This window comes from Euleptes europaea, chromosome 16, assembly GCF_029931775.1.
Source record: "Euleptes europaea isolate rEulEur1 chromosome 16, rEulEur1.hap1, whole genome shotgun sequence".
NCBI classification, from domain to species: Eukaryota; Metazoa; Chordata; class Lepidosauria; order Squamata; family Sphaerodactylidae; genus Euleptes; species Euleptes europaea.
Genome location: NC_079327.1, coordinates 40,697,744 through 40,713,021, shown reverse-complemented (window position 1 = coordinate 40,713,021; position 15,278 = coordinate 40,697,744). Strand labels below are relative to the sequence as shown.

General features: G+C 39.4%; 1 protein-coding gene across 1 annotated transcript in view; it reads left to right on the top strand.

The window, feature by feature from the left end:
• Positions 1-1,692: 1,692 nt before the first annotated feature.
• Positions 1,693-15,278, top strand: part of PNPLA4 (patatin like phospholipase domain containing 4) — a 32,055-nt gene continuing 18,469 nt past the window's right edge. Inside the window, exons 1-2 of the mRNA XM_056862051.1 lie at positions 1,693-1,851; positions 3,677-3,803. Coding sequence (XP_056718029.1) covers positions 1,693-1,851; positions 3,677-3,803 — 286 coding nt within the window. The remainder of the gene's footprint in view (positions 1,852-3,676; positions 3,804-15,278) is intronic.

Sequence of the window (15,278 nt, the reverse complement as noted above, 5' to 3'; positions counted from 1 at the left end):
TATGAACATATATCTTATCTCCATCCTCCTACTGGGTGAATTAAATTTAGGGTGCACCCATTTGATTAAAATTAAATTGTGTTGGGTAATTTTATAAAGATTCTTTGGAAATGATTACTTTCTGAACTGTCCACACATTGTTCATATACAGGAAATAAGATGGGGAGGTATCTAAAATTTATTTTATGTTTATAATCATAAATTTATATCAAAGTTCACACTGGTAGAAGTCCAGTCCCTTCATTATAAATAATTGTCAGAGAGTGATTGTTCTAGGGAACAGTTAGTCATCCATCTCATGATGGATTATTCAGAGCTACTTCAGGTACAAGAATGCAAGAATAATATTACAGAAATATGGCAATGAATTCACGAGGAAGAGTATGCATGCCTCTGTAAACATAGACATATATTTTGTTCTCTTGAAGGGGATTGAGTGCTGAAGGATTTTAGCCTTTTTTTATAACATGCTAGCTGTACATGTATAGAGATGTTTGTTTAACTGTCAAGTTTTGGTGTTCACTGGAACATTGTCTGTATGATGTTTATTGCACCAGACACCTAATCTTATAATCTGAAAAGAACGGTCTTTTTTTTGGCATTGCCTTGAGTGCAGGTTCAGATGTCCTTGTAATGTTTGTGTTCAAAATCTCTCCATCAAACGTCATCTAGGGTTCAATCTCAAGCAAGTTTAGGCCTCTGATTCTGTAACTGCTGTCTCGATTCAGTTCTTTGATCCTTGTAATGGGCTCACAAGCCTTCCCCTGTTCCTTCCCTGTTCCAAGGAGGTCAGAAGAACCTGTGACTGCCCTAAGTCTCCTTTCCCTTGCCCCTCCCCCTTGCTCCCCGAAGGTGCCAATTTCAACCTGGATAACCACCGCCTGCCACCAATGACTCTTAAAGGAATCTCCTGCCAGAAAGTCATACATCTAACACTCTGCCTGCATTGTACTTAAGGTGCCCCGCATAACTGCCGCGCCTTCTGCTACCTTTCTACAAGCAAGTGCAAGGCAATCCATCACAACTTTGTACTTCAGAGCTATTGTGCTCCAGGGATGGAGAGATCCTCTGCTGCCCCTCCCCAGTACCACATTTCAGAAAGCTGGACTGAATAGTGTGGTGAGTTTCCAGAGATGAATCTTGGACAGCTTAGATCTCCAGGTTGGGACTTCTCTCAATTGTCCCCTGCCTCATGGACAAGATGGAGTCCCTCAATTGAAAGCTTAGTCCATCATGGTTTACGCACATCCGAAGAGCTGCGCAAAATGAAAGAAGACCACTCTCCCCAGTGTCTAGAGTTTTTATAACCTCTCCCCCCTCTTTGGGATGGGCTTTCTGTCCCAAAGGACAAGTTTACCATCTATTGCTTTAGCTTTCCTAGTTTTATGTCTCTAGGTGTGACTTACTAGCAGAGGATGGGGTTGTAATCCATTAGCATAAATAAGAACTTGACTGCTCTGTGCTGGGAGCTTGAGGGCTCCTATCTCCAAATTATGAATTATTGGGTGGAGGGTGTTTCTCCACTATTCAGTTATTTTATTATTGATTATTTATTGACATCTATTTATTGTGTGTGTGTGTGTTTGTTATAGGATCATGGGGAATCTTCTGTGTGGTTTTACTCACTGGACAGCCCGATGATTTATCTTTGACCATGTCAAGAGATGACCTGAAAATCTGTTTTTCAGAATAATGTGGGCTATCAAAAGTATGTACAGATTGCAACCACCACAGATTCACCTGAAGCAGGTTGGTCTACACAACATTCTGTTTTTTAAACTCCAGCAGTTTTGGGATAATGCTGATAGCTGGTACACTTTGCGAACTTTCTGTGCTTTAACCACATGCAATGCAAGTATTAATTTACTTCTGTATTGTAATGGTTGTGCGTACCAATTTTTGTCCAAGCTAATGAAAATGACCGTTTAATTAGTATTGCTTCACAATTTTCAAGGGCCATGTTAAGTTATTTGGATTTCTGTCTTCTACCTAAATATCTAACAGTATTATCATTTGATCTTGCCGCATTCACTTGTGTGTAATGGGGCCTGATAAATCTGACTTTTAAAGAAGATGTATGCATAAAGGTGCATTATAGGAAAGGGGAGGGAAATATTTTCATTCTTTATGTGTTATCACATGTGAAATACAGTTTTATGGAGGGAGAAAATGGTCACTTGTTAAGAGAGCATGTTTAAGAAAATGAATAGATCGGGGAACTTATTTTCTTGCAGTTATGTGGCAATCAGGCAACCCCAAAGTCTTTAAGAAGTTGTTGACACATCTGATATGTGGCAGAAAACTAGGATTAATAGGGAAGAAAATCAGTGGGAACAGCTGCAGAGTTTTGGATATTTGTCCTTGAAGCAGGTACATAATTTTCTCTGTATGAAAACCTCAACATAGCCATACAGACAAGTAGAGAAAGTAAACCAGTTTTATACTCGCATGTATCTTTGGACAACAGAGAGGCCTGAAAATTGGGTTTGGCAAGATAGTTTTCTGGAACAAATTGTTACCGAGGGTGAGCGACTGACTTCAAGGTTTATTGTACATTGCTACAGTGCTTATTGTACAGTGTGAGCCTAACCCAAGTCCTGAACACTGAGAGGTCATTAGCAAGTGTAGGGCTCGGCGGGCTACCTAGTATTTCACAGTTAGATTCTAAAATGCATGTTTCCTGTTGGGACTTGGGGTTTGCCTTCTTCTACTTAGTCAGAATGGGGCAGAAGATAAGCATGGGGTAATTAAAGCAGGAATTCTATGCACATTGACATGAGGGTAATTCCCGCTCAGTTTGGCGGCACTGGCTTCCAGGTAAACATGTATAATTGGGAATTTATGCTGTGATCTTAAGCTTCATTAGGGGAAAATAAGCTAATATATCAGACCAATCTATGTATGTGTAGGACTGGGCTGGTAGAATGCAACTGTGTGCAAAATATGCAACACAAGAGTGGTAATATACCCTTTCTTAATTCTTAGACCATGTTTACAAGATTGTACTATCTTAGAAAAAATATATTTCTAATACTGACCCACTGCAAAAATTGCTGTTTTGCAGATAAATACAAAGAAAAAAAGAAGCTACATATTTCCTTAAATTATTCTTATTTTTCTCCCTTCTTTTTGTAACAGCATAATTGATACAGTAAATACTGTAATCAGTGATGAAATACATGTTAAAAACCAGTTATTAGAAAAGTTAGAATGAGAAATACAGACATCCTACCATTAACATAGAGCATATAATGGTTGATTTCTACTGGTTCGTGTATACTTCTACTGGTGGAGGTGATTTTCTCTAATTCCTCTTTCATATAGCAGACACTTTCATCATGTCCAGTGAAGTTTCTAAGGATTTCTTGAGTCCTAGGAGCAGTGTCTCATTGGGTGTGGGTGGTATAGTGGAATTAAGAGGCAGAAAAATTCTGAAAATGGAGTACCATTCACAGATTGTAGGATGCAGCCCATAATTAGTAAAAACCAGTTATATAATAAAACAGAGAGAACAAATCTAAAATAACATAAAAGGGTGCCCATTAAGAGCAGAGTGTTTAGAATTCGATAAATCTATAAACCAGCCAGATCCCCCCCCAACATTATAGTAATTATTTTCTTAATTCCCCCCCCCCTTGGTATTCTAAAAATGTTAATATTCTGATTGTATGAGTAGATTTCCCAAGTTCGAAATACATGGCTGATAATGAACGTCACAACAGCTGTCAACAGGAGGAGAAGCAATACGGTTTTTGGAAGAGCATCTAATTCACCATGTGATAGATGGCTGAGTGAGATGGAAGGTATTATTTCTTGTTAATTCTATTTTAAATATGTGTGTTCTGCAGACACAGTTGTATTTGGTGCTCTGAAGGTGGTTTTCACTAGAATGTTAAAACACAATTACAGTCAACCAGCAGTAAAAAAAAAAACATAATCCAAAAGCACCAACAAAAACATGATCTTAAAGCTGTGTAATTTTACAATGTGAATATAAAACTCTTGGAATATAAAGCACTAAACTTAATTAAGCAGCAAGAACAACACAAGTAGGTAACAAAAATATACTCAAATGATCTCTTAAAACCGGCCAATCTAACAATAACATAAACAGGATTAAAAACAAGCAGCAAAACTTGGGACAAAATGGATTAGCATCAGATAACAAGCTTCACAATCTGTTAGCAGGTTGCAAGCAGCAGAGCTGAAATTTTGCCAACCTATTAATGTTCTTGATTGTTGGTTACACATACTGTCATGTAGTGGCTTCCCTCTTGCTATTCAGTACATAACAGTGCCAAATTAAGTGGAGTTACACCCTTCTAAAGCCATCAGAGTCATCGGGCTTGCAGGGATATAACTCTGCTTAGGATGGCACTGCGAGTTACTGTGGGTGACTTTGCATATGTGAGGAGTCTCCCTCTGTGCCTTATGGCTGCCAGAACCTATGTTTGTTAAAAGAAAAGGCAGGCAAACTGTCTAAATCAGAAACCATTGAAACATGCACATTCTAGCAGAGCTTTGCCATGGCTGCCCTCTCCCTGTAAACCATTTTCTGCCCCAAGGAAATAAATCAACTTATAAAACTGGTTGAATTTTCACAAAGGTCTGTGCTTAAGAAAGCCTTGGTCAAATTCACTATAAGTAGTAGATGTCACAGACTCTCCTTGTGTCTGCTTCCTTCAGCCACCAACCTCCCCCAGTTCTGCACACTACATTGAACAGAGCACCAAGGGATCTGTATTTAAAATTAAAATACCCAGAAAACAAGAAAACATTTGTCCTTTCCTGGGTCTACTCTGGAGTCACTGCCGCCATCAGAAGATCTTGGGGATCAGCAGCAATACATATTTATTTGAACTTCCATTTTCTCCCCTTATGACCCCCTCAAAAGACCATGAAGTGTTCACATGGGAGAGTGAACATTTTTAGCTTCCCCCTCCTTCCCTCTCTGTTGGAGCTGTTCCTTCAGCACCAACTATAAATTAAAATTCGTCCGAGCAGCTTTAGGCAATACAGGTGAGACTTTTCCAAATGTCTGGCCCCATAAATCCAAGCTCACAGATCTTATAAAACGTTATTAACTAAATAAATCCTAGAAAACACAGATATTTTCAAAACTATGGACTGGTAGAAATAAGGCAAAGTACAAATGTACATAAAGGTAGTTGCTGGCTAATCTTATAAAGCTTAATGTCATCCCTAAGAATGGGTCCAAGACTGAAGTTATTAGACAGCTAGATTGAACTGCAGGAACCTGTCCCCAACTGCCCCCCCCCATGGCTACCTGATTTTATAGACTTCTTTCCTAGCTTGTGAGTTCCATTCCTGGGTGAAGCAGAACTTGGGTTGCAGATTCAAATTTTTCCTCCAAGACAGCTATTGACACTCAAGGAGTTTTGTGCCCAGAGGAGTGAGAGACTAGTAATAATTTATTAGGGCAGCTGACAGCCTATCCCAAATGGGGCCTTTGGCCTGGTCTCAGTGCATCCATCACCATTAAAATGTCATCCCCCTTCCTGGAATGTAACTTAGGTATTCTGTTTCCCAATTCCATAAATCCTCTCAACACAGCTTTAAAAGCATCCCAAATTATATTTAAACTGGTTTCTCCATTCATATTGATCTCAAAAAAATCCTTAATAAGAGTATGTATTTCTTTTCTTATTTTGTCCTCTCATAAAAGTCTATCATTCAACCTCCATCTGAATGCTTGTCTATTATTCCATTCGAAAGAAACCGGATTATGGTCTGAAAAATTTCTAGGTATTACTTGTACCTTACGTAATTGCGTAAATATAGATTTACTTGCCCATATCATGTCAATACGGGAGTGTGAGTCATGTCTTGCGGAATAGAAGGTGTATTCTTTCGATGTCATATTCATTGTTCTCCAAATGTCTTGTATTTTAAATTCCTCAATAAGTTGGAAAAAAGTCTTAGGAAGGCAGCCTTCCTTATCATCCTTGGCCTTTGATTTTTTATCAATTGCACAATCTATAACTCCATTGAAGTCACCCATTAACAGTATTTGTTCTTCAGCATGTTGCAATAGAATGTCGTGAAGCTGCTTATAGAATTGTGCTTTATCCTCATTGGGTGTGTAGATCCCTACCACCAACGTTTTTTTGGCCTAATATCTTGGCTCTGATTATAAGTATTCTGCCCTCTTCATCTTTATATACTAGTTCTGGAGCAAATGAGGCATGTGCATAGATAACTACTCCTTTAGTTTTTGTATTTGATGAAGAGATGAAGATTTGCCCCAAAGAGTTTCTTTCTAGGTACTTTTTGTCTTTCCTAGAAATGTGAGTTTCCTGCAAACATATTAAAGAGTATTTTTGTTTTTGTAAAAAATTGAAAATCCATACTCTTTTCACCTTTTCATTTAGACCATTTACATTCCACAAAATAACTTTAGCCATATTGTCAGAGTGTTAATATATAGATTTTATAGTCCACCCACTGCTCCTTTCGCTGTGTCATCTTCTTCTTCTTGACTAGAATCTTGCTTCTGGTCTGGTGTAAGGCCTGTGAGTTCCTTTCTGTATTTCCTCAAAAATTTCCCAACATCTTCCATCATAGTGATAGTGTATTTCACTTCTTTGTAAGTAAATGTTAGTCCTTGTGGTAACAACCATTTGTATTTATTCCACTTTTCCTCAGAGTTGCTGTGAAGTCTTTAAAAATATTCCTTTTTGTCATCAGATGTCTTGGTATATCCTTAAGGAGTATTAATGCAGTACCTTCCAGGACTATTGGGTCTTTGTAGTGCTGCTGCATTATTATATCTTTCATCCTGACATCATAGAAGGATATCATAACATCTCTTGCCTTTTCTCTCTTCAATTTAGGGAGCAAAGGCATCCTGTAGATTTTATTTATTGCATGGTCTAATTCTTGTTCTTCTATGTGGAATAAGGCAGCCAATGTTTTCACCAGTGATTCTCTTGTAGCACCACAGTCTTCGGGTAGATTTCTCAGGAGTAGATTAGATTCTCTGACTTTCAAGTCCATAGCAAGTTGATCTTTCGTGGTTTCCTCTTGTGTTTGTAGTTTTTCCAGTTGTTTTTCATGGCCTTCCACTTTCTTCCTCACTTCTTTGCGTTCTTCAGTCATTTTCTTGACAGAGGCATCCATTGTCTTCATATCAGATTGCAGTGAAGTAACCTGAGTCTTCACCTCCATCACTTCTTTTGTTACAGTGTCCAGTTTTTCAGCTAACATCTCAATTAGCTGGCTCATTTGCTTTTCTTGCTGTTTGGACATTTGTTCCATTTGTTTGGTAAAAATATCAGTTTGTTTGGCTAAAAGATCTTGCATCTTTTTGTCTTGTTTCTCCATTGTTATATCTGTAGAAGGTTTAGCTATTGCAGGGCTATGCAGTGATCCAGAACGTTGCCGTGGAGCAGACATATAATCTAGCAGTAATCTCAATATAAAGGCAGGTCTCCAATCTTTTAGTCCTGAGGTATACTGATTCTTGTATAGCCTCCCAGCTAATTTGCCATAATTACTTGTAATTTGGCCTCCAAATCAAAGTAAAAATCAAATTTAAAATATCAAGGCACCATAGAGTATGAGGACCCTCTAGGTCGGCTTCTTGGACAGGAAATAGGAAGTACCGCAGACCTTCTGTCATTTCCTTTCTATGATCAGAGAGGTAGGATGAGTTTACCTGTTGCCCACAGGAAACGCACTTCCGGTCCTATGATGTCACTTTGCAGCCAGTTTTCTCTGCCCGCACCGAATACAGGGTGCCTCTATCTTGTAACGTGGCCTAGGATCTCTACCGTGGAGGCCATTAACTGGAGGAGGGACTTCTTAAACTTTCTCCTTCTCTCCCAGATATTCCAGCGTTGTTATTGGAGGTTAGTATGTCATTTCAAAGTCTCATTTGTTTAGTCTATCTCCAGATGGCGTTGATAAGCTTCCTGCCGTTTTATTCCTTTTTTTTAACAAAGTCCGATAGAATTATTTTTTAGGGTGGGAGGCTAGGATTCCATCACTATTTGTTGCTTAAGTTTCATTTATTTATTTTCAAAGAAAAACAAAGGGGTTCTTGGCACTCACTCAGATTTCGGAGGGTGAGGCTTTCATTCCTTAAAGTAGTTGCATAGATGGTATTGGATAGGGGAGAGCGAAGCCTTAATCCAAAGAGACGTCTGCGGCGATGTAAATCCCCTCAAGCCAGCGGGACAAGCATCTGAATCTCCGGGAGTCTTAAAAAAGCACTCTCGAAGAATTCAGGAGTCAAACCGCTCTTCTTCGGCAGCAGGAGCATTCCTGTCACCCGTTCCACTGTTTAGGAATCGGGGGGCGCAGGGGCACCCCGATTTTAGATGTTTCTTGGTTCTCCGCTGGGAGCTCCCAGGAAGACACAGTGCTTTGGTCAGCAACCCTACCGGAAGTCCAATTCCAACAGATAATCCTGTATTAACGCTAAAAGCACATTTATCCTTCCACGACAATTGGCTCCTTCCTCCAAAAGAGTTAACTAAGACTTTTCACCCATTGTACTGAATTGAAACTAGTCAATGCCATGGTCAGTTTCATCTTCAGTATACTGGGGAGCACACTTAATGATCTATCCTAAATCCGATTTCTGGCTTCGTATAATAACTAATCTCTACCCTGGTAAAGTTAAAAAAATTGTGTAGGTGCTGGGATGTTGTAACCCCAATGCTGGCAATGAAATGGGCCAAGATATTCAACACTGTTATGTTGTTTTTTAATTTAGAATGCCATTCCTAGGACAGACAATGCTTAATGGAGCTAAACAGGGCACCATATAGTAAAGATTTTCTGTTTTCCCCCCATCATAACCTCAATAAATTATCATTACAAAAATTAAAAGAAGCTGGCATATTAAAGTTTCTAGATTCTGCAGGAAATGCTATTCCACATTTTCTGCAAATTCCCATAGTCCTTTACGACAAATTTCTACATACTTATCTCTGTCATTTATCTGAGTACAGATTGCCGTGACTATTCTTCTTCTTCTTAGGAAATGTTTTTTCTTTAGGTAAAATAATAGTTCTCACTGCTTTGGGAAACTCTAATTAGCCCCAGTTGAAGACAAATGTTCCATGAAGAAGGGTCAAGAGATCTTTGACCCATCTCATTTCAAAATGTTTGGTCTGAGTTATTGTTTGACTGCAGTTGTTGCAATTCTGGTAACTAAATAAATATCCTTTGAAGATGGATATTTTCTTCTGATGGGTAGTCCAGGCAAATGAAATTAGGTCTGATCATTGAGGTCTAGGTTTATTTATTTATTTATTGTTTGCTCATCCTCTCCTTTCATCATTTAACTGTCATCTTAGCCATAAATTATTAAGTAAACACTGCAGGAAATGGGTCCTGAAGCATTCTTTGGGCAGATGTTAGACAAAGTTTAGCATTACCATGTGTTGTTAACCCAAGTATGTAACTTCTGTTTGCTAAACAATGAAAAGAAGCTGTTATCATAAACCTGCTCACTAGGAAATATGTGGCATTAAAAAGTTGAGACTTGTTTCAAAATTGGTATAAAAATCCCCAAGTAGGTAAAAAAAGAAAACAAATCTAGATATCACAGACATCATGGGAAATAATTGTTTTGGGTTTCCATGAGTGTGATTTCATAATTCCATCCTCATGAATTTTTATAATAAATTTCTAGGTTTATTCTGTGATTTACTTCATTTATATTCTGCCACTCGCTCCAGTGGTTACCCAAAGTGACTTGCATTGCTCTCCTCTCCTCTATTTTATCCTCACAACAACCCTGTAAAGCAGGTTAGGCTGAGTGTGCGTGACTGGCCCAAAGTCATCCAGCAGGTTTCCATCATAGAGTCCGGATTTGAACTTGGGTTTCCCACAAGCTGTCTCAGTGTCCAGCTTGGTGCTGTTCCTCTGATTTTAAGAAAGGATATTGCAGAGCTTGAGAAGGTGCAGAAAAGAGTAACCAAAATTATCAGGGAACTAGAGCAACTTCCCTATGAGGAACGGTTAAAATGCTTAGGGCTGTTTAGCTTGGAAAGAAGGTGGTTAAGGGGAGACATGATAGAGGTCTATAAAATTATGCATGGTATGGAGAGAGTGGACAGGGAGAAGTTTTTCTCCCTCTCTCATAATGCTAGAATGCTTGGTCATCTGCTGAAAATGGAAAGTGAGAGATTCAAAACAGATAAAAGGAAGTATTTCTTCACACAACTCATAGTTAAATTGTGGAACTCCCTGCCCCAGGATGTGGTGATGTCTGCCAACTTGGAAGGCTTTAAGAGGGGAATGGACATATTCATGGAGGAGAGGGGTATTCATGGCTACTAGTAAAAATGGATACTAGTTATGATGCATACCTATTATCTTCAGGATCAGAGGAGCATGCCTATTATATTAGATGCTGTGGAACACAGGCAGGATAATACTGCTGAAGTTGTCTTTTTGTGGGCTTCCTAGAGGCACCTGGTTGGCCACTGTGTGAACAGACTGCTGAACTTGATGGACCTTGGACTGATCCAGCATGGCCTTTCTTATGGTCTTAAGTTCTTATGTTCTCTCTGTTGCAGAGTCTGAGGCCAATTTGTATGTACGCAGAGCAAAACTTTAGTTTTCCTCTACATCTTCGGTGGTAGACTTGTAGTACACCCACAGTACCAAATTATATTTTTTGTAGTCACTGAGAACATATAAAAATGTTTTTAAGTAAAAACAACAACAGAAGACTATCACACAATGTTGGGTTCCATCCAAGTAAGTATTCCACTTCTATGGAATACCAGAATCCAGAGTGAAATCTGGTAAGAGAGTTCCATGGATACGCCTAATTATAGATTTGGGGATCTGAAAGCAGCCAACTGGCCATACAGGTATTTTTTTAAGAGTCTGCACGCCTATATAGCTTCCTGCCATTTGACTTCTTTCCTATTACTTGTTTACTTTCAACATCCATATGTCACCGTAAAAAGAAGTAGCCAGGATAAGGCTATCTTTCTCTTTTACACCATAAACAAGGGACAGGACAGGTACTGTATGTAACCATATTACAGTGCTTTCAGATATGTGCTGATACATCCCAAGCCAGAAGTATAGTTGCCATCAGTCCTCCATTTTGGCAGGTCAACCTCCTTTTTGATGTGGACCAGCTTCTTTCTGCTAGCAACAGAGTTTCTAGCCATTACCTAGAAATTTCATCACATTCACTGAGGTTTACTGTACCTCCAGGAACGAATCAGCCTTGCCCAGTATCTAGCTATTTGATCACTCTCAAGTAATAAATCAGGGCTCCTAGCCACAAAAGACTTCTACAGTGTTATTCTGCCATAGTTATTTACCCTTTTTCTTAAGGGGTTCTTGGATCAGATTGATCTAGTGTTATAGGCTGTTGAAGTTCCTACCTAAATGCCAGCTCAGTGAGGTCACCAAGCCTGCTTCTGTATAACCTCCTTTCTCTTATCCTTTAAAAAAATGTTTCCAGAGCCTTTAACCACCTTTCTCTTCCCCTTCAGCTAGTGTATTGATGACTGCAAGCTCCCTTACCCCACCCTCTTTCAAAGCCCTGAAGGAAAAGAATCTTGTTTTTAACTCAAGTATCATCTAACCCTGTAATTGGTACTAGAATCTGTCCCCAAAGTTTGCTTTGATTGACTCTAAATCAGTTGCTTTGAGGCATGTATTCAGTAGACATAAAAATGTCTTTACTTATCTTCCCAAGTGCATTACTTTGGATTATTTACAGCCTGGATACTCAAACTTCTGCCTTGGGAACTCCAGCTTTGCCTAGCCTACACAGATAAGATAAAGCAGGGGCTGTAAAAATCTTTTGTTCTTCCTCTTTGAACGTTTTTGAATGGAAAACATTGCATAGTGTGTGACTGTTTGCAATATTTGGCTCTTAATGCAGGAATTCTAGTGCTGGTTAGTATTTTTGTATGCTTGATATTATTTTGACTTCTCGAACTTGCTCATTCTTCTGAATGGGGGCTTATGTTATTCTGCTCAATAAACTTTATTTCTGATTTCACTCTGTCCAGATTATCAGTATTCCTTCCAAGCTTTGGGACTTTGCTAGCAGATCCCTGTAGCTGTTGTATATCTTGGTGGCCAGATTGGGAGTACTCCTTTAAACTGTGTGCATAACCAAAACAGCAGGTAATTTAGTTTAGGAATAAGAGATGGCAGAAGAAACTTTCTCCTTACATTCAGGATATTTTATTGTGTATGTGGGCCAAATGAATAAGAGGACCGTGTTACAGAAGAACAGGAGAGAAAAGATGAAGGGAGCTAACTGTGGCTAACCCTGTGTGTGTCAGTGAAACTGGGAGCAATGCCATAAGGGGTGTAGACTCTGTCAAGAGACTAAACTCCTAGCAGAGTCACTCAAGATGGAATGGTCACAGCTGAGACACCAGACAAAGATGCATCCACCCACTTCAGGGATCAATAGCCACATCTGCAGAAGAGAACAGGCAGTTCCAATGGTGATGGGGGCAGAGGAATCCTTGAAGGGTAGCTACTGGGCAGCAGCAGTAGTGGAAGGTGACACTGGCGGAGGATGGCAACAGCAGTGCCACTACAGCTAATCCTGGTTAGTACTGCGCAGAAGAAGGAACCGGTAAACCACTTCTGACCAACCCTTATCTTGAAAACCCTATGATGAGAAAATCCAAAATGAAAAAAAAGATATAGTGCTGGAAGATGGGACCCCCAGGTCAGATGGCACTCAATTAGCTACTGGGGAAGAGCAGAGGACAAGTATGAGTAGTGCTGTTCTTAATGATGTGATTGGACTAAAGCTGAAAGGACGCTCAGTGGTTGACATGAATGGATGCAAAAGGAAAGTTCAAAGCTGTTTGATGCATATACTAGGAACATGGAATGTGAGAATCATGAATGAATGTAAGCTTGAAATTATACAACAAGAAATGGACCAATTAAACATGTCAATCCTGGGAGTAAGTGGACTGGATTAGGACATTTTCAATCAGAAAATTACGAAGTGTTTCACTCGGGGAATGAGAAAAATAAGAAACGGAGTTGCTTTAATAGTGAGGCAAGATGTAGCAAAGGCAGTCAGGAGCTATAATGCAAAGTCTGACTGAATAAAATCAGTCAGACTTCAGGGAAAGCCTATCAACATAACCATCATTCAAGTTTATGTTCCAACTACAGATGCTGATGAGGAAGAAACTGAAAGTTTTTATGCAAGTGTTCAGGAAGAAATTGATCATACACCTGAACAAGATGTGCTGATAATCATAGGTGATTGGAACGCAAAAGTAGGAAACAAAGCAGAATCAAATGTTGTTGGCAGACTTGGGCTAGGAGCACGGAATGAAGCAGGAGAACGAGCCATAGAATTCTGTGAAGACCACCAAATCTATGTTGGTTACTGGAGCATATGAGAGAATTTCAGAAGAAAATCAGCTTATGTTTCATAGATTACAGCAAAGCTTTTGACTGTGTGGATCATGAAAAGCTATGGCAGGTTTTAAAGGAAATAGGTGTGCCACAACATCTAATTGTTTTAATGTGCAACCTGTACTCTGGACAAGAGGCCATGGTTAGAACAGCATATGGAGAAACAGAATGGTTTCCAGTTGACAAAGGTGATAGACAAGGATGTATTTTATTTCCCTTTCTCTTCAGTCTATATGCATTATATGATTAGGAAAGCTGGATCAGATTTAGATGAAGATGGAGTAAAAATTGGAGGAAGGAACATTAACAATTTGAGATATGCCAATGATATACATTACTGGAAGGAAATAGCGAAGACTTGAAACGACTACTGCTGAAAGTTAAAAGAGAAAGTGCCAAAGCAGGACTACATCAAGAAGGACTACTGAACCTCAAGAAGACAAAAGTAATGACTACAAGAGAATTACTCAACTTTAAGGTTGACAATGAGGAAACTGAAATTGTTCAAGACTTTCTATTCCTTAGCTCCATCATCAACCAAAAGGGAGATTGCAGCCAAGAAATCAGAAGAAGATTGAGACTGGGAAGGGCAACCATGAAGGAGCTAGAAAAGATTCCGAAGTGTAAGGATGTGACACTGGCCACCAAGATCAAGTTAATTCATGCCATCGTATTCCCTATTACTATGTATGGGTGTAAAAGCTGGACAATGAAGACAGCTGATAGGAAGAAAGTAGATTCCTTTGAAATGTGGTGTTGGAGGAGAGTGTTACGGCTACTGTGGACTGCCAAAAAACAACAACAAATCAGTAGGTTATAGATCAAATCAAGCCTGAACTGACCCTAGAAACTAAAATGACTAAACTAAGGCTATCGTACTTTGGTCACATTATGAGAAGACAAGAGTCACTGGAAAAGACAGTCATGCTAGGAAAAGTTGAGGGCAGCAGGAAAAGAGGAAGACCCAACAAGAGATGAATTGACTCAATAAAGGAAGCCAGAGCCCTCAATTTGCAAGATCTGAGTAAGGCTGTTAAAGACAGGACATTTTGCAGGACATTGATTCATAGGATCGCCATGGGTCGGAAGCAACTTGATGGCACTTAACACACACACACAACCCTGCTTAGTTTCCTAGATCTAATGGTATCAGGCTGCTAGAAAAAACAAGACTGTGACTTTTTTGGGATGGAAAATATAGAACACATAAAATAAAATGAAGATTTCTAGATAGCTAAACACTTGCAGGTAGCCCTTACACACCTACCTCAGAGGTGGGTCAGGCAGTCCATCCAGACATCTAGGTGTTAATAGCTTACTGCCAAAAGCTGACAGACAGAACTTAGGTTGACTGACCCAAACTCCCTTCCCTATTAGGTTGACTGACCCAAACTCCCTTCCCTATATCCCCTTTCATGGAAAGGAGGGCTTCGTCTTGAACCTGGGAGATTCATGGGTAACAGCAAAGTGTATGGGTTGCATTCAAGGGAAAATATTAAAAGCATCAGACTGGAGGAAGTTTGTTGAATGGGCTAAGATCCCTGTACAAAACAGGTCTTTTGCAACAACATGACACATCTAAGTACAGGAGTCTCCTCAACCATGCACCGTAGCAGTATGCCTTTAATAATGTAATATCTGAAGTAGTTAAGTGAACCTCGCTGACAGAGCAGTCTGTAACATAAAAAAGAAACTAGTTCTAACCAGGATCCTATTATTTCATTTGCCTGTAGACTGTTTCTTTTATCTGATCGCATTACATAATTGGCTATAGTCTGACTGAGGAGTATATGAAGTTTTCATTGTTTTCTGTGATATTTCTGCTGTCTTTTTTTTAAAAAAATAGGCCTCTCTGGAACTCTCTTTTGTCTTGT